We start from the raw sequence: 26,631 nt of genomic DNA on the forward strand, positions 1-26,631 counted from the left end.
ACACAGCAAACATGTGGAAGAAGGTGCTTTGGTCAGATGAGACCAAAATTTAACTTTTTTTATCTAAAAGCAAAATGCTGTGTGTGACTGAAAACTAACACTGCACATCACCATGAACACACCATCCCCACTGTTTATCCCACTGTAGTGCATTGGGCACAGAGTACATAAGAGTGGTAACTCTACTCTGAACTCAGGAGCAGTGCAGCCTTGTCACCCCTTCACAGTAAGCTGCACTAGCTGGACTTCACTGGCAGGCTCAGCAAGTATTTGTGGGACTTTGCAGGAGACTAAGGAGAAAATGGTTTGTATTGATGCCCCCATAATTAGGTGTTGCAATGCATACTTTTTTTTACTAGGAGGTGAATAGTTCTACATAATGATGACTGAAATGATATTCCATAAATTAAACTCCTCTTTTAACTTTAGACATAAGAAATCTGAACTTCAAATGGAATAGCTACTTACCAAAAACCTTTAAATCATATTTTTTATCAGCTTGCCCAGCCACATTCACTGCTACACATACGTACAGTCCGGAATCTGAAGCCTGTGCCTTTTCTAAATGTAGCTGTCTTCCATTTCTGAGGATTTTAAATCCATCTCCATTATTTAAAGGAATCCCTTCTCTAAGCCAAGTCAGCATGGGTTGTGGGCTTCCACTAGGGTCACATTCCATAGTCACACTATTCTCTTCAATTACTACCACATCCAAGGGTACAGCTCCACTTCCTGATATACTGGGATGTACTGTAATAAAAGTATTAATAAGAAGGAAAAGAAAAACAGTTTGGGATTTAGTTGGCTAGCAGATGTGTGTGAGCACTGAGCACACTTGTATAACCCTGGCAACACAGAATACATTAATATGATAGCATGCTAACACTGATCTGAGATTAGCAATCTAGAATATTATTTTCTGCAAGTATCTAGTTTCAGCATCCCTAAATGTAAGGCACTGTTCATCCTTGTTTTTCATTTTATTTCTCATCTCCTCACTTCACACTATAGCAGCATCATTTGCATCTATCTTGTGAAATACATTCCTTAATGGGCTCTACACTTCCTCCAAAAACTATATAGATTCATAATTTTTTATCTTCATATAATAAATCCATATTTTCATAAATACATGAGAAGAAATACTAACTCCTTAATAATAGTGACAATTAGGGGACATCATTTAAAATAAGTTGTGTTGATATGTCAGTATAACTATACCTTTTAGGCTAATTAGAATATTCAGTTTGGAAATTGAACATTCATTATCATCATTTGTTAACAACGGAAAGTAACATTTTGCAGTCTATTTCTGCATAAAGTGGTCTTCATCTTACATTGGAGGTAGAGATCTATTTTTACTGTTACATGCTTGTGGTTTTTTTTTATACATTACTTACCATAAACCTTCACATTATACTTTTTTGTTGCATTCCCCACTACATTGGAAGCAGTGCATGTATATGATGATGCATCAGATTCCATAGCAACTGCAATATGAAGATGTCTCCCTCCTGAAAGAAAACAAATCCGACCTTTGCTGTCCGGTGTAACTGGCGTGTCTGTGAAATACAATAATTTTATATTCATCTTGCTGTAGACAGTCATACCACTTACTAAACCAGTACACAATATATAGCAATTAAGTATTCATTTTACATTGTATGGTCAATATATAAATACCTAATAAATCTACTTTACAATTTTAGCACCCCTCACAAAGAACACATAATAGGTCAACAACACAGGTAAACACTTCAATCTCATATACTGTAGTTTTAAGTATACACTACAAAGAAAGCACATTCAAACAAAGCCTAACCTAACTTGCTGCACTGCTTGCCAAGTAAATTCAAGTATATGTAAAAAAAAAAAATAGTACATCTCTCTAATAAATGCGCATTTCCCAATGTTTTTTATATATATATATACAGTATATAGATATAAAATAGGTCATGATGAATGGTCCGTTCATCACGTTGTAAAATTACATTAAAATTAACTTTTAAATAAATGACTATTTACTAAATATGACTTATTTTATTTTATAAACGGCTGAATTACAACTTGCTAAGTTTTTGTTTGACGTATTTCCGGTACTCCGAAATCATTGACATAACATCCTGTCCTGCGTGGAACGCACGCTAGTACAGCATTCCCCGAAGAGTTGTACTCTCCAAAAGTGGAATCTGTCCGATTTTCTGTAAGTAGCATTAGATTGTGCGCAAATAAATAATTGTTTTACGGACTTCACTATGCCAGCCCTTTATTTTGTTTGAGCCTTAAAGATCGCATGATAGCTGGTGGGCAACTGAGTGTGGCATCAACAAGGAGGACCATTGGCACTCACTTCACTGATTCTAAGCTTTATTGACCCCAGACTGAAATAGCTGAGAGTCCAATATTTTCGGTGAGTGGGGACATAAGAGGGGAGTGACGCACCCCACCTCCGGTTGATGATTTTCAAGCACTCCAGCACTTTATATTTTCAAGCACATTTATGCACTTTTATGTGTATAAATGATCTGGTGCGCTATTAAAAACAAATAAATATGTGCTCATAAAAATAAACACAATATAGTGATGGGGTAATAAAAATTCTATAACACAATAACATATATATGACTAAAAGGATTCATAAAAAACTCCCAAAGTCTATGAAAAACAAATTTTCAAATCAACGGTGAATCTTATGTTTCAAAAACAAATGGTGAAAGTTCATAAATCCAAATGATAGTGTATAAATCACACCACCTTGCAAGCTGTTCTCTTACCAGATGGAGATGGTAAGAGTGCAAAACAAAACTTTTCCCAATTCACTCCTGTGTAATATAAGTGGGTGCTCCAATATCCACTGTGTGCACACCCAGTAAATAAAGCCTCTTACCAAACAGCAACAGTAATGGGCATGGATTAGTCTCCTGGAAGATGTCTCTCTCACAGCATAAATAAATGTTTGCTTTTAAGTTTAATACTGCTTTAAATTCACATCCCGGGCTCTGGCACTGAAGGTCCCCCGGGGCCGGTTCTTCCTCAGCACGTCTGCCTCCGGCAGGGACACCCCAAGTGCCTTATTGTGAGTTTTCACAGTCTTCACACTGGCTCTGAAGAGCATCCTTTGACTTTGGGAGTTTTTTATGAATCCTTTTAGTCATATATATGTTATTGTGTTATTATATTTTTATTACCCCATCACTATATTGTGTTTATTTTTATGAACACATATTTATATGTTTTTAATAGCGCACCAGATAATTTATACACAGTTATTTTTCCAATTGACTAATTGGATCTTTGGTAGCAGCTTTCTTAACCATTAGCGCACCTTATTATTTACCGTATGCACTTTTATGGACACTTGAAATGCCGCTGCACTTTTAGTTGTGGAATATTTTAGCACTCTATTCATATATTGTTGCACTTGTGTACTATTTTAGGCAAGCAGTGTTCTATTGTTATTTATTTAATACAATTTTTGTTTGCGGTTTGATTGAAAAAGTCTAAATGACAAGGAGGTGCAGATCTGTGACTAAATATGCCTCTGGGAGGAAATATTTGCCACAGTTTTATACAGTATAACCCACCTACCAATACAAAACACACTAATGACTGCCCATTAGTAATTTATGCAGTAATCAATTGAAAAGGTAGAACAATACATGATGTACTGCTGTATCCTTCAACAAGTGACCATACCATTTTTTTTCCAAGTCAGTGCTGGGGGTGGAATACCGCTGGAATCACACACAAGACTTATCAGTGTTCCTTCAATTACTGTAACATCTGATTCTTCAGCTGAATCTTTTATTGTTGGAGGAACTGAAACAGAATGAATATACTATTTTCACTGCCTTTCCCAGTCATCATAAAAGAATGATAACACAAGATTTACTATCTTTTTAACATTAATGAACATTAATGAACAGATGCAGTCAAACAATAAAAACATATAAAGGTAAGCTATATAAGCCACTTGCTAACCAAAATGTTTTGTATGGTTCATTCTTAATGTCAGTGTCACTATTTTATATAACTACTTCAGCACAGAAAATAAGAACACAATGTTGCATATTTCCTCTGTGTGGTGCACAGTATATGTTGTCTGTGTCAATCTACCAACAAATATCTTATAATAATTATATAAAAAAAATCAGTTTACAATGTGTTTTTTTTTAACGAAACAATATTGACCAAAACCACCATATTTTCTCTTTAAAAAATCATCTAGGGGTTTAGAATGAGGCATATTGGCAAGAAAAATGTGAGAAGATTGTTAAACTGTGACACTTACGTGACTTGAAGCCACCCACTCTGGTTTATGACCCTTAGTGAGGCCCAGGCTCCCAATCTAATACTGGAATTTATTAGAAGACTTGGTATAACTAAAATAAGTTGTTGACTTATTAAAGTACGGTACCTAAAATCTGCTCAACCTCATCTCGTGCTAGACTTTTTCTAATAAAATAGTATACTGTCCTAATGATATAGCAGCACTTACTTATACTTAATACTTACAGCCCAAACTTTTTTTTTTTTTTTTAGTTTTCAATATAGTAAGTAGGAGTAATAATGTCTTTAGAACATGTATTATTATTTGTGTCTTCATTGGTGAGATCATCCCAGTAACACCAGGACAATAAAAGAGTTGTGTAGCTATCACTGGAAATGAGGTACTGGAGGTTATTCAGTGGCCATAAAGCCCTTACAGATATTCTAGCCTCTCAACTAAAAGATGTGCTTTTGTTGAGATATCTGCCACCAGGTGGAAGATATCTAAAAACTTCTAGTACTAGTGACATCCTGCCTTCCTCTGGATCAACTGTGGGTATGGTATTATTATTGTTATGTTACAGCCATTTTACAAAATGGACTAAATTCTTTATTTTCCACCAAATTCTACAAACAATACCCCATAATGACAACGTGAAAAAATATTGTTTCAAATCTTTGCAAATTTGTTAAAAATAGAAAAGGAAAAAATCACATGGACATAAATATTCACAGCCTTTGCCATGACACTCATAATTGAGCTCAGGTGCATCCTGTTTCCACTGATCATCCTTGAGATGTTTCTACAAGTTGATTGGAGTCCACCTGTGGTAACTTCAGTTGATTGGACATGATTTGGAAAGGCACTCACCTGTCTATATAAGTTCCCACAGTTAATAGTGCATGTCAGAGCACAAACCAAGCCATGAAGTCCAAAGAATTGTCTGTAGACCTCCAAGACAGGATTGTATCGATGCACAGATCTGGGGAAGGGTATAGAAAAAAATGTCTGCAGCATTGAAGGTCCCAATGAGCACAGTGGCCTCCATCATCTGTAAATGGAAGAAGTTTGGAACCACCAGGACTCTTCCTGGAGTGGGCCGCCTGGCCAAACTGAGTGATCGGGGGAGAAGGGTCTTTGTCAGGGAGGTGACCAAGAACCCAATGGTCACTCTGACAGAGCTCCAGTGTCTCTTTGGAGAGAGGAGAACCTTCCAGAGGTCAAATTACACCTGAAGACTCTCAGACCATGAGAAACAAAATTCTCTGGTCTGATGAAACCAAGACTGGACTCTTTGGCCTGAATGACAAGTGTCATGTCTGGAGGAAACCAGGCACCGCTCATCCCCTGGTCAATACCATCCTGTGAAGCATGGTGGTGGCAGCATCATGCTGTGGGGATGTTTTTTAGCAGCAGGAACTGGGAGACTAGTCAGGATTAAGAGTAAGATGAATGCATCATTGTACAGAGACATCTCTGATGAAAACCTGTTCCAGAGTGCTCTGGAACTCAGACTGGGTCGAAGGTTCATCTTCCAACAGATCAATGACCCTAAGCACACAGCCAATATAACAAAGGAGTGGCTAAGGGACAACTCTGTGAATGTCCTTGAGTGGCCCAGCAAGAGCCCAGACTTGAACCCAATTTAACATTTCTGGAGGGATATGAAAATAGCTGTGCACCGATGCCCCCCATCCAACCTGATGAAGCTTGAGAGGTCCTGCAGGGAAGAATGGGAGAAACTGCCCAAAAATAGGTGTGCCAAGTTGTAGCATCATCCTCAAAAAGAATTGAGGCTGTAATTGGTGCCAAAGGTGCTTTAACAAAGTATTGTGCAAAGGCTGTGAATACTTATGTACATAAGATTTTTTTCATTTTTTATTTTTTTTTTTATTTGCAAAGATTTCAAACTAACTTTTTTCACGTTGTCATTATGGGGTATTGTTTGTAGAATTTTTTGGAAAATAATGAATTTGATCCATTTGGGAATAAGGCTGTAACATAACTAAACGTGGAGAAAGTGAAGCGCTGTGAATACTTTCCAAGTGCACGGTAGGTTTGTAAAAAAAAAGTTTTCCCTTTTATTGGTTGAACTAGATAGACTTGTGCCTTGTTTTTAACCAGACTAACTATGTAACCAAGGTAGGAGGTGGGAAGAAATCTCTTCATTGAGGAGACAGACAATAACCTGTGTAACAATGTTGGGTGCATAAAGCACTAACATTTTACGCAGGGGGAGGGGTTCATATGCTACCCATACCTGAAAGTAAGGTAATGGAGCTTTAAAAAGTAACTCCATATTTGTTAAAACAAATAAATAATAATCCCCTCAGAGTGATTAATGTATATTGCAGAGTTTTTAACTCTGGTCAGCTATTAATAATGTAACTCCTGCATATTCATGTTGGAGTTGCATTGTTCCAGCACCCAACTTTACTGGGTAACTTACATATGTTGAAAATGAGCTGTAAGTGTACACTGTGCTGCACATTCTCAGATGGTAGTGCACACAAAATAAAAGGAAGATGTGCGCTGGCAAAAAAGACTTTTCATGTGAAATTCTAAATACAATTAAAGTGATTTGTTCCATATGTGCAAATTTATACTCACAAAGTAAATATTATAAACTAACCTAAAATATTCACATTAAAATTCCTTTGTGTTCTTCCAGCAATATTTACAGCCTCACAAGAATACCGTCCAGTATCCTTCACCTGAGCATTTTCAATCTGAAAAACAACAGTTAAATAAATACTACCTTAGAAACACATAAATAACGTATATGCAAGAGCTACTTCTCAGTGAACATCTCATTCAGAAGTTAACAAATTATTTGTAATGGAATACTGAACGTTTTGCTCTTGTTTGTTACCTTTTTGAAAACTCAATAAAAATTATTTACCACCACTTTGCCTGCCCTCTTAGGGATGACGGACTCCCCCCCCCCTCCCCTCCCTTTGTTCAAACCCACATTGTTATTTTCAACAATTTGTTGACACTTTGCCTGAACGTATTGCTTTGTAATGGAATACTGAACATTTACTCTTGTTTGTTACCTTTTTGAAAACTCAATGAAAATTATTTAAAAAAAAAAAAAAAAGAAGTTAACAAATCAGAACTCTATGACCTTTATTTTTTTTTTTTGTTCAAAAAAATTAAAATTTCATTAAAAAAGAATAGCAATAAGACACCATTATAATGTGTACATCAAAGTGAAATATACAAGGTCAGAACATCAGGAGTACTTATCACAGACACCTGACAAAACCAAAGTAACACAAACTAGTAACAGATCAGTAGTCAAAGAAAAGTAGGTTTGGTAAAAGGTGTAAGGCCTATATGAGGGAGGTAGAGATAGAAGTAGTAAGTGGGGGGGGGGACAAAAAGAAACGGGGGAAAAGGTTTAGATGGGTGGGAGAGTAGGTAAAGTAGGGTAAGGGGTAAGGTAGGAGATAAAGAACTTAGGTGGGGGGCACCTGCTTTTTACAAATAGTAACATAAAGAATCTATGTTATGTTGAATATGATTAATCAGATTTGGACATAATATCCGCGTATGCAGAGGAGAACATAAAGGCGAACCAGCGGGCCCATATTTAATGTGAGGTCATAGCCATTGTCATATTGTGGGAAAGGAAGATTGTTTCCAGCATTCAAGAGATGGAGGTTAATGGACTTCTTATATAGGCCAACTGGTTCACCCGTACAGTGGAATAACACAACCCAAGGGTCATTTGGTAAAAGGAAACCTTGTATTAAACGAATTCAATGTAATATAGATGACTCTCTATGACCTTTATGAACATGCAAACTAGCTGAGATATATTTACATATATTCTGAAAAGAATTGAATTTCTTATATACTACCTTTAATTAGAACACTTTAAATGGAAATACGATTTTATGTATTGACATAGGTCAGTGTAATAGAGAAAGGTCAAGTACCAAAGATGACAAGTGTAACAAACACAGTTTTGAGGGTTAGTTACTTCAGTTATTCAAATTGTCACATTTTCAGCACTGACAGTCAATGATAGCTTAAAGTGTATGTAAAGGCACAACTTTTTTGGATAGCGTATGTAGGGGTTAGACACGATATCAAGTTTTTATTGCTGTCTGTGTCCCCAGGGGAAATCCAGAATTTTGGAGTTGCCAGAAAGCAAAAGGTGAGGCTTAATCATCAAGGACAAGTGTTCTGGTGAGAGCTATCTAAGGTGAGAATCACCCTCACATTGTTGAGATTTTCACTTGCTGCATCTCCAGGGCAGGAAAGATAGGGAAACTTCCATAGCAAGACACAGGCAGTAAACAGAAATCCAATAGAGGTTGTAGCCCTTCCCTACAGCATCTAAAATTGAAAAAAAAATGTTTTTGGCTACACATATACTTTAACTAGTTGCAGACTTTGGGCATGCTACTCACACCCAAAAAAAGGTCATCTCTGTACACAGGATGTGTATAGAACTCCCAGTCTCTCTGCTTGTTTGCCAGGACCCCCTCTTCCAGTAAACAACTATGCCAGGTTTGATTAATTAACCAAGTACACAGAAAAAGTTAGCAGCTTTTGCTGTAAAAAAAAAAGAAAAAAAAAAGCAACCTAACAATATTTATAAATAACATTTGCTCCAATGCTACAGAAATATAATGTAACATATTGTTACTTTTGTATCAGTCTTTTCATTTATCTGCAGATCAAAGGGATGGACTTAGATCTTGCAGATAATGTCAGTTAAAGCAACTTGAAAAGTAAATACCTTTTTTTTTTTAAATAAAATGTTCCTCTGTGGAAGGTCAGATTTACACTGGTGCGACATAAAAAGTCGGGCGACTGTTGGTCCGACTTTGCCCTGCGGCATTGGTCTGACATTGATCGGATGTCCATGTGACTTTAATGAACGGGATCTGAATTGAAGTGTTAGATTAATGTGACTTGGGTCTTAATGGGAAACCCCATGCCAAAATGTGAAAAAAATAAAAATGGCAAGGGGTCCCAGATCTAAATGTTTAAGCCACTGTAATGAATAGAATACCTTTCCATTATTTATACCCAACCACTTGCCGACAAGCCGCCGTAGTTATACTGGGGCAGGTCGGCTCTGTTACGCGAAACGACGTACATGTACCTCGCTTCGTGTAGCAGTTAGTGTGGGCATGCGGGCACCATGTAAATATCGCATTTCCACTAAAAATCACTGATTACCACCATAACTAGTAAATAAAAAAATAAATAAAAATGACATAAATCTTTCCCCTAGTTTGTAGACGTGATAACTTTTTCACAAACCAATCAATATACACTTATTGGGATTTGTTTTAGCAAAAATATGTAGCAGAATACATATTGGCCTAAAATGTTGAAAATTGCAGAGGTGATCAAATACCACCAAAAGAAAGCTCTATTTGTGGGAAAAAATGACATTGATTTTATTTGGGTACAGCATCGCACGACTGCTCAATTGTCAATTAAAGTAACGCAGTGCCGTATCACAAAAAATGGCCTGGTCATTAAGGGGGTAAAACCTTCCGGTCCTTAAGTGGTTAAAGTGTTTCTAAAGGATGAAGGTTTTGCCTTCAGCCCAACCTAATACTTACTTGAGCCCCCCCCCCCTGATCCAGTGATGTGCACAAGATCATTGGCTCTCCGCTCTCCGTGGGCTCTACCTCCTCATTGGCTGAGACAGCAGTGGTAGCCTATGGCTTCAAAATGTTGGCCGGTTTCTACTGAACCAGCCAATGCTGCCTGACATTCTGCTTGTGTTTACTAGGCTTAAAACTATGCCAAATATACATCCCTACTTCAAATGGTGCATTCATTAATTTATCTTGGCGCTATAATTCAGACTCACATTTTACGATATCTGAATATTCCTTACTATACCCCACCTGCTAACTAGACATGTAGGATTGTCATTACCTAATTTCCAGTTATACTATTTTGCTGCCCAACTGCTTTCTTTACTTGACTGGCTCAGGCCTAGTAAGGATAATGTCTGCAGAGAGACAGTCATAATGACCATGTTCGAGTCCCTCCATGCCGAAAAACTAGTGGGAACCTGCAGGGCACTCATCATTATTTCTCTTAAGCTTCTACAACACCTTAGCTGCTCTATTTACTTTACTAACTGGCCAGTTCCATTAACAATTCAGCTCCTTACAGTGCCTAGTGCAGGATATTAGTCCTCTAAGGGCCTTACATTTTTACATCAACTATTTCAAAAAAGCAAATTAAAAGACTTCTGGACCATGCAGTTGGAATTCAATCTACCAGCAAAACAAATTTTCATGTACTATAATCTCCAATATGCGATTAAGAGTTAATTTTAAATTTGGCAAGGGTATATTCCGATAGACCTCTTAAAAAAAAACTATTACTGTCTCCAGATGAAACTAAATTGATCTCAAAGTACTTCTCTGAGCTTCTTATGACCAAGGTGCCTCATCAGTCCCAAATTCGTTCCAGGTTGCATGATGTGATACTCCAGGTGAAGATGGGGGAAAGTGGGGGACACCTACTGTATATGACCTCTGTTATATTTTTCAAGGAGAAATCCATTCAACTTAAACTATATCACTAAACGTATTATAAACCATTACAGTTATATAAAATAAATGTTTGATTGTCTCCATAGTGTTTCCATCTTTGCAATCAGAAGGCAAATTTATATTATGCCATAAGGTAGTGTTCCAAAATACAAATATTTGGTCATAAGCATGTGCTTTTATTTAATCAGCTTGTAGCAGATGTGGGCTCAAAGCTGACAGGAAATGTGACATGACTATATTGCAAAGGGTTATGCCATGCTTATGCACAATTAGGAATCCCCATCTGCAATACAGTTGCACCTAGTTTGTCTGTATTTAACAGAAACTGAAGTCTCCTTATAAGTGTAAAGGGAAGGAGATCTTCCATCGAGGGAGTAGTTACATTTATAAGCTATGGTCATAAATACCTGATCTCTCATTTCAAAATAATAAACATGAATAGCGGTATCTACAACTGCATTTACACAGTTACATAGGTTAAAGGTTAAAAGTGACAAAAGACCATGAATTTCACCCTCTAAAGAATGAAAAAAATGCAAACACTTTTTACACTGCTCCAAAAAATGAAAGGAACATTTTGAAAACACATCAGATTTTCAATGGGGAAAAATATCATGCTGGATATCTATACTGATGTGGACTGGGTAATGTGTTAGGAATGAAAGGATGCAACATCATTTGATGGAAATGAAACTTATCAAAATACAAAGTGCTGAGTTCAAAGACACCCCAAAAATCAAAGGGAAAAAATTTTGCAGCAGGCTAGTCCATTTTGCCGAAATGTTATTGCAGTAACTCAAAATGTAGTTTTGTTATGGCCCCGTCGTGCTTCCATGCATGCCTGACAATGTCAGGGCATGCTCCTAATAAGATGATGTATGGTGTCCTGGTGTATTTACTCCCAGATCTGGACCAGGGCATCACTGAGCTCCTGAACAGACTGAGGTGCAACCTGGCAACGTCAGACGGACCGAAACATAATATCCCAGAGGTGTTCTTTTGGATTTAGGCCAGGTGAGCGTGGGGACCATTGTCTAGCCTGTAAAGGTCTGTGCATCCCTCCATGAATATGCCTCCCCAGACCATAACTGACCCACCACCAAACCGGTTATGGTGAACAATGTTACAGGAAGCTTAACATTCCCCATGACTTCTCCAGACCCTTTTATGTCTGCCACATGTGCTCAGAGTGAACCTGCTCTCATCTGTGAAAAGCCCATGGAGCCAGAGACGGACCTGCCAATTCTAGTGTTTAATGGCAAACACCAGTCGATCTCCACGGTAACAGGCAGTGAGCACAGGGCCCACTAGAGGACATCGGGCCCTCAGGGCACCCTTATGAAGTCTGTTTCTGATTGTTTGGTCAGAGACATTCACACCATTTGCCTGCATTTTGTGAGGCCCTGGCAGTGCTCATCCTGTTCCTCCTTGCACAAAGGAGCAGATACTGGTGTATCCTTATACGGTGTTGCCTTATGAGTTTATGTGTAATCTCCATTACTGGGTTGCCTGATGAGAAGTTATGTAGAAATCTCCATTAGTAATTGTAAATAGATAGATGAAAATAAATGTACAAATTTTTGATTTCAAACTCATATTTGCAATATAATGGTAGAGTTGTAAGTTGTGTAACCCAGACGCAGTAGTATGAATCCAATTTAACAAGTCTGTTAGAAATGCCAGCCTGCTATTTACATTTAAACACATAAAACGATAAGTCTGTTTGAAGGACGAGCTGTTTTTCTACCCGGGAGGTGGCCTGCTGATATGCCAAATAGTATCACTCTTTAATTAAATTCATATGAGCCAGACATCCTGAGGCCAAAGCAATAAGGTGAATAGACCAGGTCATATCCGCCCTTAATTCATCCTCCATATCAAAGAACTCTCATTAAGATATGCAATGAAGATGGACTATCTGTTGAGGGTTGGACAATGTTGCCCGGAGATGAACCTTGCATATCTTAATTTTCAATTTCAGAGCAAACCAACAGGTATAATTAAATTCTCCCTCCAGCAGAGAGGAGGGGTTAGCAAGGGGCTGAATTATGCTAAGCTAGGCGAGGAGGAAGTTGTCCAATCCTGAACGAGATACGCCCAGTGGGAGGAACAGGGCAGGATAGCTGAACCAATCAGAATAGCCCTATACAAGTCTATGCAATATAGATCTATATTAGTGAAGGTGGGAAGGAGAGGAAGCCCTCTTGCATTATGAAACTCCCATGGGAAGGGTAACTATGAACTTTTATCTCCTGCACTTAAAAGGTATACATTGCTTGTCCTCTTTGTGTCGGTAGTGCTGTGTTTGTAAACTAGGAATATTTTCCATTTTTGTATGTACTATAGATAGATTGTTGTAAATTAATTTAGGCTTCCAGGGTATACACCAATAAAACTAATATTGCTGTTTTGAAGCTTTTACTCATGGTCAAAGAACTCTCATTTAACCCGAATATTGTCTGAGGTAAATGAAATCTCATAGCTTCTCGGTAACAACGGTCCTGTTCAGCTCTCCAAGAGTAACTGCCTGTCTCCTGGAATCTCCTCACTGCTCTTGAGACTGTGTTGGGAGACACAGCAAACCTTCTGGCAATGGCACGTATTGATGTGTTGAGTTGGACTGCCTGTGCAACCTCTATAGGGGCCAGGTATTGCCTCATGCTACCAGTAGTGACACTGGTCCTAACTAGAGTTGAGCGGACACCTGATGTCCATGTTCGGGGGGTCCGGCCGAACTTGAAAAAAAGTCCGGGTCCGTGTCCCGGACTTTTTCCGAACTTTACCCGGACACTGAACCCCATTGAAGTCAATGGGGACCCGAACTTTCAGGCACTAAAATGCCTCTAAAACACCAATGGAAAGGGCTAGAGTGCTGCAAATGGCAGCAAAACGTAGTTAAGAGCATGGCAAGTGCTCTGCAAACAAATCTGGATAGGGAAATAACTTAAAACAACAAAAAAAACCCAGAAAAATAAAACAATGTTCTTCATCTGTGAAGGACGAGGTCCATATGGAGTAGGAGGGAGGTTGAGGTGGTGGTGGATGTGGCGGTGTCATAGGCGTGCGCACAGGGTGTGCCGGGTGTGCCTGGGCACACCCTAATCACCTAGGGCACATTAGCATTATCGCTCTGTTTGCCAGTGAGGAGATGGGAAAGATCTCCCTCGGACCTGCTCTGCCATAAGAGAAGTGCCACACACTTCTATTTCACTTTGCCAGCAGGGAGAGTAGTGTACCGGGGCCATATACATGTAGGCAAACACATGCATGTGTATTTAAACTTTTGGGTGCACACCCTAATGCAATAGGCTGCGCACACCTATGGGCAGTGTAGGTGGAAGCGGCGGTGGAGGAGGACGAGGTAGCCAACACTGCTTTTTTTTCAGTCATTTTAAATGAGGGTACACCCCAAAAGAGTGAGAAAGATCAAAAATAGAACAATGGCTGGGTAAGGTCGGTATCCATTGCTATTCTGCACAAGGTACAGGAAAGTCCTGTGGGATCCATGCCTGGTTCATTTTAATGAACGTGAGCTTGTCCACATTGTCTCTGGACAGTCGGCTGCGCTTGTCTGTGATAACGCCCCCAGCCGTGCTAAATACACGTTCAGATAATACACAATACACTGGCTGCAGGGCACGCCAGCACCTCCAAGGCGTAAAGGGCAAGCTCAGGCCATGTGCCCAATTTGGAGACCCAGAAGTTGAAGGGGGCAGACCCGTCATTCACTACATGTAGGCGTGTGCACATATACTGCTCCACCATGTTGGTGAAATGCTGCCTCCTGCTAAGACGTTCCATATGAGCTGCTGGTGCTGCTGTTTGTTGTGGCGTGCTGACAAAGCTTTTCCACATTTTGGCCATGCTAACCCTGCCTTCTGAGGTGCTGGTGGTGCCCTGGTTGCGTTGGCGACCTCTTCCTCCTCCTCCTCCTCTGCCTTGGCCTTGTGCTTCCACTGTGGCCCCGCTGTCAGGTGGGAATGCCAGCAGCATCGCGTCTACCAGCGTGCGCTTGTACTCGCGCATCTTGCGATCGCGCTCCAGTGAGTGAATTAAGGACGGTACGTTGTCCTTGTAACGGGGATCCAGCAGCGTGGCCACCCAGTAATCAGCACAAGTTAGAATGTGGGCAACTCGGCGGTCGTTGTGGAGACACTGCAGCATGTAATCGCTCATGTGTGCCAGGCTGCCCAGAGGCAACTAAAGGCTGTCCTCTGTGGGAGGTGTATCGTCTGTGTCCTCTGTATCCCCCCAACCACGCACCAGTGATGGCCATGAGCTGGCCTGGGTGCCACCCTGCTGTGAACATGGTTCCATCTCCTCCTCCTCATCCTCCTCATCCTCCAGAACTGTGCCCCTGCTGGACAATTGTGTCCCTGGCGTTTGTGGGTGCAGGAACCCACCCTCGGAGCCACTTGCGAATGACTGCCCTGAAAGCCTTGGAAATGTTACCTCTTCATCCTCCTCCTCCTCCTCCTCCTCATCCTGTGCCACATCCTCTTCCATCATTGCCCGAATTGTTTTTTGAAGGAGGCATAGAAGTGGGATAGTTAAGCTGACAACGGCGTCATCGGCACTGGCCATGTTGGTGGAGTACTCAAAACAGCGCAACAAGGCACACAGGTCTCGCATGGAGGCCCAGTTATTGGTGGTGAAGTGGTGCTGTTCCGCAGAGCGACTCACGCGTGCGTGCTGCAGCTGAAACTCAACTATGGCCTGCTGCTGCTCGCACAGTCTTTCCAGCATGTGCAAGGTGGAGTTCCACCTTGTGGGCACATCACATGTGAGGCGGTGAGCGGGAAGGCCGAAGTTACGCTGCAGCGCTGACAGGCAAGCAGCAGCAGGGTGAGAACGCCGAAAGTGCGCACAGACGGCCCGCACTTTCTGCAGCAGCTCTGACATATTGGGGTAATTTTTAAGGAACCTCTGCACCACTAAATTTAGCACATGCGCCAGGCAAGGGATGTGCGTCAAACCGGCTAGGCCCAGAGCTGCTATGAGATTTCGCCCGTTATCGCACACCACCAGGTCGGGCTTGAGGCTCGCTGGCAGCAACCACTCATTTGTCTGCTGTTCCATGCTCCTCCACAACTCCTGCGCGGTGTGTGGTTTTTCCCCCAAACAGGCAAGATTGAAAACTGCCTGCTGTCGTTTACCCCTGGCTGTGCTGAAGTTGGTGGTGAAGGTGTTACGCTGACCGGATGAGGAGGCGGTAGAGGATGAGGAAGCAGAGTAGGAGGAGTTAGGAACAGGAGGCAAACTGAAGCGCCCTGCAATCCTCGGTTGTGGAAGGACATGCGCCAAATTGCTATCTGCCTCAGGCCCATCCGCCACTGCATTTACCCAGTGTGCCGTTAGGGAGATATAACGCCCCTGACCGTGCTTACTGGTCCACGTATCGGTAGTTAGGTGGACCTTGGCACAGATGGCGTTGCGCAGTGCACACCTGATTTTTTCCCCCCACTTGGTTGTGCAGGGAAGGGATGGCTTGCCTGGAAAAGTAGTGGCGGCTGGGCACGACGTAATGTGGGACAGCCACCGACATAAGGCATTTAAAACTGTGCGTCTCCACCAGACGGAATGACAGCATTTCAAAGGCCAAGAATTTTGAAATGCTGGCATTGAGGGCCAGGGATCGCGGGTGGGTAGGGGGGTACTTTCTCTTCCTCTGAAGTGTTTGGGAGATGGAAATCTGAACGCTTCCACGGGACATTGTGGAGATGGTTGGTGACCCAGGTGGTGGTGTTGCTGACAGATCCTCTGTTTGCGGGGTGGCAGGTGCCGGTATCACTACAGAGGTGGATGGAGAGGCCGAGACTGCAGCAGAAGAGGAAGCAGGAGGAGCCAGAGACCTTTCTTGGTTTTGAAGGTGTCTACTCCACTGCAGCTCGTGCTTTGCACTTAGATGCCTGATCATGCAGGTTGTGCTCAGGTTGAGAAGGTTTATGCCTCGCTTCAGGCTCTGATTGCACAGGGTGCAAACCACTCGTGTCCTGTCATCAGCACATTTTCTGAAGAACTTCCACGCTAGAGAACTCCTTTGAGCTGGCTTTGGTGCGCTCGTTCCCTTACTGCGTTGGGCAGTAGCAGGCATAGTGTCTAGGGCATGGCTGCTCCGCTTCTGCACCCTGCTCCCTCTTCTGCTGTGCTGGTGGCTCTGTGCGACCACCGCCTCTTCCTCCAAACTACTCAGGTCACCTGCATGACCTTCATTCCATGTGGGGTCGAGGACCTCATCATCCTCCACATCATCTTCCACCCAGTCTTCACCCCTGCCCTCCTTGTCGGTCTCCACAATTCTGAGTGCCGCAGCAGTTGGCACCTGCGTTTCGTCATCATCGGAGACGTGCTGCGATGGTCCTTTCATGTACTCATCTTGAGAAATAAAAGTGGGGGGGGAATTTGGGACTTTGAATGAGGCGTGTGGTCATGACCATAAATACAGACAAAATAATGTGTGTATATATTCTCATGTGGATGAATTTATTGATATACATAGATGGTAACAGCGTAAAAACAGTAAATATCATACATATAATTCAATGACCCAAACATGTTGGGAGATACACATTGACATGTCAGATTAATATTAAAAAATGATTGTAAGAACAAGAAACATTGTATGGCAAGATAAATACATTATCCACAGAATTGCATCATAAATGCTCTACGCGTTTCGTGTGTGTAACACTTCCTCAGGAGCTGGTGCAATTGATTAACTATGGAAAAGGAAATATAATGAGTGTAACAATGTATATGGTAAAACCTAACTAGGGCAAAAAAGTAAGTGTGGAAAATGGCTTACAATGAAATGGAATTTTGAAGCTGTTGCCTCTGGTAGCTTGCCGTGGACGAACCCCTGTACCGTCTCCCCCGGGAGCTGAGGGAGCAATGCTAGGCACGCATGGAGGTGAACCGTTAGAGTAGAATAAAGGAATCATGTTGGCTGGGAGAGAAGTCGTTATCTCACTGATCCATTCCGTATGGTTTCTAAGAGTAAATTTGGAAATAGATATGTTGTAATGGAGTATATTGACAAGATGGTGAGATAATTACAAAAATGGGTAGAAAAAAAGTAGAAGTGGAAAAAAGTTTGGATATCTCCCAAAGCCGAAAGAAAAAGAAAAAAACAAATGAAACATATAGACAAGAGGTGCCCCATAAAGATACATGCTGTATACTGATGGGAGTACAAGTAGAGTTGTGATGAGAGTTTGGCCAGTGGAAATGACCATGGAGAGAGTAAGAGCAAACCAGTAAGTGACAAGGGAAAAAGTCAAGACGAAGGAGATAGGAAGAGATAAATGGGGTAGGATTATGTGGTAAAGAAGACCATTCTAGCCAAAAGTAAATTGTGGATATGGGAAAGAGAAAAGGTACCAGAGACAAAGTATGTTTACCAAGTAGAGGTGAGTGACTTCCAAGGTCAAATGGGGCCGGAGAGAATTGGGAAGGAATGGTAAAAAAGGCAATGATCCAAGGAAAAAGTAAAAAGATAAGAACGTTCCATCCAAGCGTGCATAAGAAAAAGCTCCCAGCGTCACGCTCACTGATCCAAAGGGGGAAGCCCCAGCGGCTGCTGGCAGCTTGCCGAGCCGAGGTTGGCGCCAAGCCAGCCTCGTGCAGGAACGTGGATAGTACGTCAACGTGTCGGAGACGTGCTGCGATGGTCCTTGCATGTACTCATCTTGAGAAATAAGTGGTTGGGCATCGCTGCACTCAATCTCTTCCACTTCTGGGGCAGGGCTAGGTGGATGGCCCTGGGAAACCCTGCTGACAGAGTCATCAAAAAGAAGAAGAGACTGCTGCATGACTTGGGGCTCAGACTGCTTGCCTGATTTGCAAGGGGGTGAGGTGAAAGACGGTTGGACATTGGCTGCAGGTGCCAACTCTGACCTTTCTGAAGTAGACTGGGTGGGAGACAATGTGAAGGAACTGGAGGCACTGTCAGCAGCAAACCAATCTACTATCGCCTCTACTTGTTCTGGCCTCATCACTTCTAGAGGCGCATGATGCCCTACCAAATACTGCTGCAGGTTCTGTCGCCTACTGACACTTGAGGAAGGTGTTTCACTTGGCACAGATCGACCTGGTACAGATCGACCATGTCCTCTCCTTTCAACAGGAGCTCTACCAGCAGCACCACGACCCAGGCCACGGCCCCTATTTGACGGTCTCCTCATATTTCTGTAATTTATGATCTTGCCCTAGAAAGGTGTTTATTGAATAGCGGAACAAAACAGCAACAGTATCGCACGGGTGTATCTCACAGTCAAATATGCAAACTATGCCGCAATTTAATTTTTTTTACCCCAAAAGGGTGTTTATTAAATAGCGGAATAGAAAAACAGTATACAAATACAACAGGTGTATCTCACAGTCAAATATGCAAAGTATGACACAAATTTAATTTTTTTCACCCCAAAAGGGTGTATATTGAATAGTGGAATATAAAAAAGGATATAAAACGGTGTATCTCACACGTACAAACACAGACTAGGCCCCGATTACAATTTTTTTGTACCCTAAAGGGAGGATGAGGAAGAGGAGTAGGAGGAGTTCGGAACAGGAGGCAAACTGAAGCGCCCTGCAATCCTTGGCGGTGGAAGGAGATGCGCCAAACAAATTTAAAAGGTGTATCTCACACGTACCGATACAGACTATGCCGTAATTTAATTTTTTACACTCCAAAAGGGTGTATATTGAATAGCGGAATAGGAAAAATTTGATAAAATGGTGTATCTCACACGTACAAACACAGACTAGGCCCCGATTACAATTTTTTGTACCCTAAAGGCAGGATGAGGATGAGGAAGAGGAGTAGGAGGAGTTCGGAACAGGAGGCAAACTGAAGCGCCCTGCAATCCTCGGCGGTGGAAGGAGATGCTCCAAACAAATTTGAAAAGGTGTATCTCACATGTACCGATACAGACTATGCCGTAATTTAATTTTTTACACTCCAAAAGGGTGTATATTGAATAGCGGAATAGGAAAAATTTTATAAAACAGTGTATCTCACACGTACAAACACAGACTAGGCCCCAATTACAATTTTTTGTACCCTAAAGGCAGGATGAGGATGAGGAGTAGGTGGAGGTCCGAACAGCAGGCAAACTGAAGCACCCTGCAATCCTCAGCGGTGGAAGATGCGCCCCAAAAATTTGGAAGGTGTATCTCACACGTACCGATACAGACTATCCCGCAATTTAATTGTTTTTACCACAAGGGTGTAGATTGAATAGCGGAATAGAAAATATGATATCAAAAGGTTTATCTATCTCACACGTACAGACCCAGACTAGGCCCCGATTACTATTTTTTGTACCCCAAAGGCAGGATGAGAAGTAGGAGGAGTTCGGAACAGGCAGGAGGCAAACTGAAGCACCCTGCAATCCTCGGCGGTATGAGATGCGCCCCAAAAATTGGAAAGGTGTATCTCACACGTACCGATACAGACTATCCCGCAATTTAATTGTTTTTACCCCAAGGGTGTAGATTGAATAGCGGAATAGAAAATATGATATCAAAAGGTGTATGTATCTCACCTGTACAGACCCAGACTAGGCCCCGATTACTATTTTTTGTACCCCAAAAGCAGGATGAGGAGTAGGAGGAGTTCGGAACAGGCAGGAGGCAAACTGAAGCACCCTGCAATCCTCGGCGGTATGAGATGCGCCCCAAAAATTGGAAAGGTGTATCTCACACGTACCGATACAGACTATCCCGCAATTTAATTGTTTTTACCCCAAGGGTGTAGATTGAATAGCGGAATAGAAAATATGATATCAAAAGGTGTATGTATCTCACCTGTACAGACCCAGACTAGGCCCCGATTACTATTTTTTGTACCCCAAAAGCAGGATGAGGAGTAGGAGGAGTTCGGAACAGGCAGGAAGCAAACTGAAGCACCCTGCAATCCTCGGCGGTATGAGATGCGCCCCAAAAATTGGAAAGGTGTATCTCACACATACCGATACAGACTATCCCGCAATTTAATTGTTTTTACCCCAAGGGTGTAGATTGAATAGCGGAATAGAAAATATGATATCAAAAGGTGTATGTATCTCACACGTACAGACCTAGACTAGGCCCCAATTACTATTTTTTGTACCCCAAAGGCAGGATGAGGAGTAGGAGGAGTTCGGAACAGGCAGGAGGCAAACTGAAGCACCCTGCAATCCTCGGCGGTATGAGATGCGCCCCAAAAATTGGAAAGGTGTATCTCACACATACCGATACAGACTATCCCGCAATTTAATTGTTTTTACCCCAAGGGTGTAGATTGAATAGCGGAATAGAAAATATGATATCAAAAGGTGTATGTATCTCACCTGTACAGACCCAGACTAGGCCCCGATTACTATTTTTTGTACCCCAAAAGCAGGATGAGGAGTAGGAGGAGTTCGGAACAGGCAGGAGGCAAACTGAAGCACCCTGCAATCCTCGGTGGTATGAGATGCGCCCCAAAAATTGGAAAGGTGTATCTCACACGTACCGATACAGACTATCCTGCAATTTAATTGTTTTTACCCCAAGGGTGTAGATTGAATAGCGGAATAGAAAATATGATATCAAAAGGTGTATGTATCTCACACGTACAGACCTAGACTAGGCCCCGATTACTATTTTTTGTACCCCAAAGGCAGGATGAGGAGTAGGAGGAGTTCGGAACAGGCAGGAGGCAAACTGAAGCACCCTGCAATCCTCGGCGGTATGAGATGCGCCCCAAAAATTGGAAAGGTGTATCTCACACATACCAATACAGACTATCCCGCAATTTAATTGTTTTTACCCCAAGGGTGTAGATTGAATAGCGGAATAGAAAATATGATATCAAAAGGTGTATGTATCTCACCTGTACAGACCCAGACTAGGCCCCGATTACTATTTTTTGTACCCCAAAGGCAGGGTGAGGAGTAGGAGGAGTTCGGAACAGGCAGGAGGCAAACTGAAGCACCCTGCAATCCTCAGCGGTATGAGATGCGCCCCAAAAATTGGAAAGGTGTATCTCACACGTACCGATACAGACTATCCCGCAATTTAATTGTTTTTACCCCAAGGGTGTAGATTGAATAGCGGAATAGAAAAAAGGTGTATCTATCTCACACGTACATGTAGAAAATATGATATAAAATTGGTGATTTTTCAATAGCACATGTGAACACAGCAGTGTCTTATATCAGTCAGCTCTGCTGCAGGCTATGAAGGGAAAAAAAATAGAAAATTCCCCTTTAAGTTTGTCATTTTTAAATAGATTAGTACAGACTATGCCACAATTTAATTTTTTTAACCCAAAAGGGTGTATATTGAATAGTGGAATAGAAAAAAGTGTATACATTTTAAAATCACTCAATAATAGCACATGTGAACACAGCAGTGTATTATCACAGTCAAGCTCTTGTACTTCTTTGGAGCGTATTGCGTCCCGCGATTTTGTTTGCGCGATGTTGCCGCGATTCGGCAGGCGGAAATCGCGGCAACATCGCTCGGCGTTTGGGGGGCTATTGCAAATCAACGGGCATCGCTAGGCGACCCGCGATTTGCAATAAATCTCCGGATCGCGGGCAGAACCGCGGCGGTTCTGCCCGCGATCCATACGCTCACATGTGAACGGAGCCTTAAAGTCACGCAGTGCCGAATCACAAAATAGGCTCTGGTCTTTGAGCAGCCAAATCCTCCGTGGCTTAAGTGGTTAATCTATAAACTCCATTCTTGTATTTATACGAAATGATTATATCTCTGTCCAATTACATTTTCAGCCTCAGACCCTAATTTGCATATAACGCATATGAGGGAAATGCTTTAGCAAAGTCAAAATTTATAAAAACAGCAACACATCTGTTCATTTCTGCTTAATTTCTTAAACAACTTTGAGGGGTTTAACCTTAGTTAAACAGCTATGTGAATTCTGGTTATGCATAGGTATTCAGAAAGAAATTCAAAAATGGAAGATTGTGAAATCTTCAAACCAAATCAAGGAAGAATAGTAATTCCATTTGGTGTTTAAGATTTCAATTTTTACCCTCTACATTTAGACCACTTTGAGGCTTTTCATTGCCAATGCTTTGCTGTCATATTTGTTTTCCAGATCAGTAGTCCACTAGGCTTTGCTCCGGTAAGACAGCCCATTCATGTCCCGTGAAATGCAGGAAATAAGTCTTTACACTACTTTGGAAATTGAAGCCAGCCCAGGAACCCTGAGTACAGCGAGATTCCCAGTGCAGGAGCGATTTCTAGTAAAGGCAGCATGCCATTAGGATTAATGGCATCCCTCCATAGTTCCCACGTTTCACTGTGTGGGTGGTTGCAGGTTTGGGAATTTGTAGGGGTCCCAAAGCGGCACCACCCGCACAGGTGTGAACCTAGCCTAAAAATCATCTTTGCCTATATTTAAATACTTTCTTTTTTAAAACAAACCTCAATAGGGAATATTCTTCATTAGGATTTCTGTATAGTGTACTAACATGTCCTCAGGGACCTAGAAAGGCAAAATCCCAATAGCTGGCACTTGAGATCCTTCACCAAGTAGAAATTTGATAACTCTCAAGTTGTAGAACTGAGCTGATGTAATGTGTGATAGAAATAGAAAATAAATAAAAAATTAACATCCGTGGACATTAACTTACCTCCAAAACATGTCCACCCTCAGAAATACTAAGCCCTGGTCTGTTTACCAATGGTCTCCAGTCTTTAAACCACATGAGCACAGGAGGCGGTATTGCATTGCTTTCACACTTTAGTGAAAGTGTTTGACCCATTAAGATTGTTATATTTTGCTGTTCTCCCATTATGTTTGGTGGTACTGTGTTCAACAGAAAAAACATGTGTTACATTGATTTCCAACACATACACATACATGTATAATTTATTTAACTTATAGTGCATCTATAGGTAAATCTTTTTTTTTAGTTTGGGATAGAGTAGTGAGCCCTTAGAATATCAGTCAGGTTTTTATTACCCTCTCTATATTTGTCCTAATGACCATTATCACCGGAACAAAAAAATTGATGGGGAATGTAAATACAGAGACAGCAAAAACAAAAAACAGATGTTCAAAATATGTTTTTGTTATAAATACATTTTAAAGAAATATGATATAATGTATGTTTGGACACTCTGTATTATCTCAGCCTCGGTTCACATTTATGCGATGCGGGAAGGCTGCGAATCCGCAGCCTGTTCCCGCATCGCACACGCACCCCCGGTAGTTCACACTGCCATATGCGATAAGCTGGGGGTGTCAATGTAATGTTAACGACACCCCCAGTTTGATCGCATATCGCAGTGCGATCGTGCAGTTCGCACAGGATCGGATCGCACAAGTGTGAACCGCTGTGCGATCCGATCCTGATGCGGCTGCCAAAAAGGTTCCCTGTGCGTGTTTGGTGCGGCTGCGGTGCGAATTTAGCAATACAAAGTGTATGGCTAAACTCGCATCGCACAGCCGATCGCATGTAATGTCAGAGCAGTGCGCTCCGACATTACATGCGAACCCCGCACACGCACAAGTGTGAACCGGGGCTTAGTCTCTTCAACTTCTGTTATTACTCAAGAAACAGAATATCTTTTAAATTTACAGTATATCTCTGGAGTTCAGTATTTGATGTTCAGAGGTATAAAGATGCTATATAGTTATTGCAAGTGTCAAAAAACCCCAACACTTAGATACTGTATATAGACATACAGTATATATTATCATTTTTATACAGAATTTATACACTGCTCAAAAAATGAAAGGAACAGTTTGAAAACACTTCAGATCTCAATGGGGAAAAATAGCATGCTGGATATTTAAACTGATATGGACTGGGTAATGTGTTAGGAATGAAATGATGTCACATCGTTTGATGGAAATAAAAATTATCAACCTACAGAGGGCTGAATTCAAAGACACTCTGAAAATCAAAGTGAAAAAATGATGCAGCAGGCTAGTCCATTTTGCTGAAATTTCATTGCAGTAACTCAAAATGGTACTCAGTATTTTGTATGGCCCCCTTGTGCTTGTATACCTGCCTGACGATGTCCGGGCATGCTCCTAATGAGTAGGAATGATCGAACAGTTCGGGTCCACCATCGGTTCGGCCCGAACATTGGGTGTTCGAGGTTCGGCCGAATTTAGAACTTTTTGCCCAAAAAGTTCGGAATTCGGCAACCAGAACCGCTCAAAATGCAATGCTTCAGGAAATGGGCTTTAAAAGCCCGTGATTGGACCAGAACCATTAGCAAAAGCCAATTGAGGGGGCAGGAGAATGCTAGGAATGTGATTGGAGTGACTAGGGGGTCCCTAGACCAATCATTAGTGAATACGCCCCCCAGTATATAAGATCGCCCCCCGCCATATTCCTAGCATTGTTATACTGGACATGGAAGAGAGTGGAAGCAGTTCTGTTAATTTTACTTTAAAAGTGTCATTTAGCATTTATTAGTGTGAGGAAAGGGATATCTAGTGTAGTTAGAGTGCTCCTTTACACTTTAGTTAGCTTCAAAAATTTAGTTTCTGTAGGGAAAGTGTTAAGTGTCAGGGGACCGTAGTGTAGTGTAGGGTTAACTGGCAGTGACTGCTATGGCAGGGTGACAAAACGAAAATGATCATTTCTCTGAATAGCTTCGGGACAGGCATATGGCTTCTCACCAGCCAAGCATTTTTTATGCTGCAGGGGCTGCCACTGCCAGTGCTTTTTTGAGGACATGTTTGATGTCAGACATGACATCTGAACATGTGTATAGGGGGTATATGTCTGAATATATACCCCTAGACATATATAGGTGTGATAGTAGCAGAAATAAATGCTTGCGCTAATGAAATCATTTACAGTAATATATTTCTGCTACTATCACACCTATATATGTCTAGGGGTATATATTCAGACATATATGTCTATATATACCCCCTATACACATGTTCAGATGTTTTGCCTGCCTCAAAAGAACCCAAAAAAATGCCAAAAAAACGCTAGCATCAAAAAAAAATGCCCAGGTTTGTTTTTGCTGGCATTTTTTGGGGGGTTTTGGAGGCAGGCAAAACATCTGAACTTGTGCACAGTACCACTATACACAAGTTCAGATGTTTTTCCTGACTGCAAAGAACCCAAAAAAATGCCTGCTTTGAAACGGGCAAGGTGTTACAGGAGCGGAGCCAACCCCCTGTCAGAAAGTTTTCTAATACAAACAATCCTTTTTTTTTTTTTTATGGTTCTGGACATGCTACAGAGCTGAAACTTCACATGTACACCTTTTAGACCCCCCAGACACAAAATCACACAAAAAAAGTTCTTGAAAATTTTCATTTTTGATAAAAAAGCCAATTATTGAAAAAATAAAAAAAAAAAGAGATTTTTTGATTTTTACTTTGGATTTCAGATCTGGGGGGTCTAAAAAGTGTACATGTGAAGTTTCAGCTCTGTAGCATGTCCAGAACCATTAAAAAAAAGATCGTTTGTATCAGAAAACTTTCTGACAGGGGGTTGGCTTCGCTGCTGTAACACCTTGCCGGTTTAATAGAAGGCATTTTTTTTGGATCTTTGCAGTCAGGAAAAACATCTGAACATGTGTATAGTGGTACTGTGCACAAGTTCTGATGTTTTGCCTGCCTCCAAAAACCCCCAAAAAATGCCAGCAAAAACACACCTGGGCATTTTTTTTGACGCTAGCGTTTTTTTGGCATTTTTTGGGGTTCTTTTGAGGCAGGCAAAACATCTGAACTTGTGTATAGTGGTGTATATACACACATCTATATATTTATATACACAGGTGTACCTGTGAAGTTTCAGCTCTGTAGCATGTCCAGAACCAGAAAAAAAGATCATATAGGTGTTAAAG

At 41.5% G+C, this 26,631-nt stretch overlaps 1 protein-coding gene across 1 annotated transcript in view; it reads right to left on the minus strand.

Annotated features, from left to right (window-relative positions):
* Positions 1-26,631, minus strand: part of HMCN1 (hemicentin 1) — a 452,754-nt gene that overhangs the window by 255,131 nt on the left and 170,992 nt on the right. The window contains exons 41-45 of the mRNA XM_082265585.1: positions 23,439-23,614; positions 6,903-6,999; positions 3,697-3,819; positions 1,401-1,562; positions 469-750 (exon numbers count right to left, since the gene is read on the minus strand). Of these exons, the coding sequence (XP_082121711.1) occupies positions 469-750; positions 1,401-1,562; positions 3,697-3,819; positions 6,903-6,999; positions 23,439-23,614 (840 nt within the window). The remainder of the gene's footprint in view (positions 1-468; positions 751-1,400; positions 1,563-3,696; positions 3,820-6,902; positions 7,000-23,438; positions 23,615-26,631) is intronic.

Source organism: Pelophylax lessonae (assembly GCF_965119305.1).
Source record: "Pelophylax lessonae genome assembly, chromosome: 8".
Taxonomy (NCBI): domain Eukaryota; kingdom Metazoa; phylum Chordata; class Amphibia; order Anura; family Ranidae; genus Pelophylax; species Pelophylax lessonae.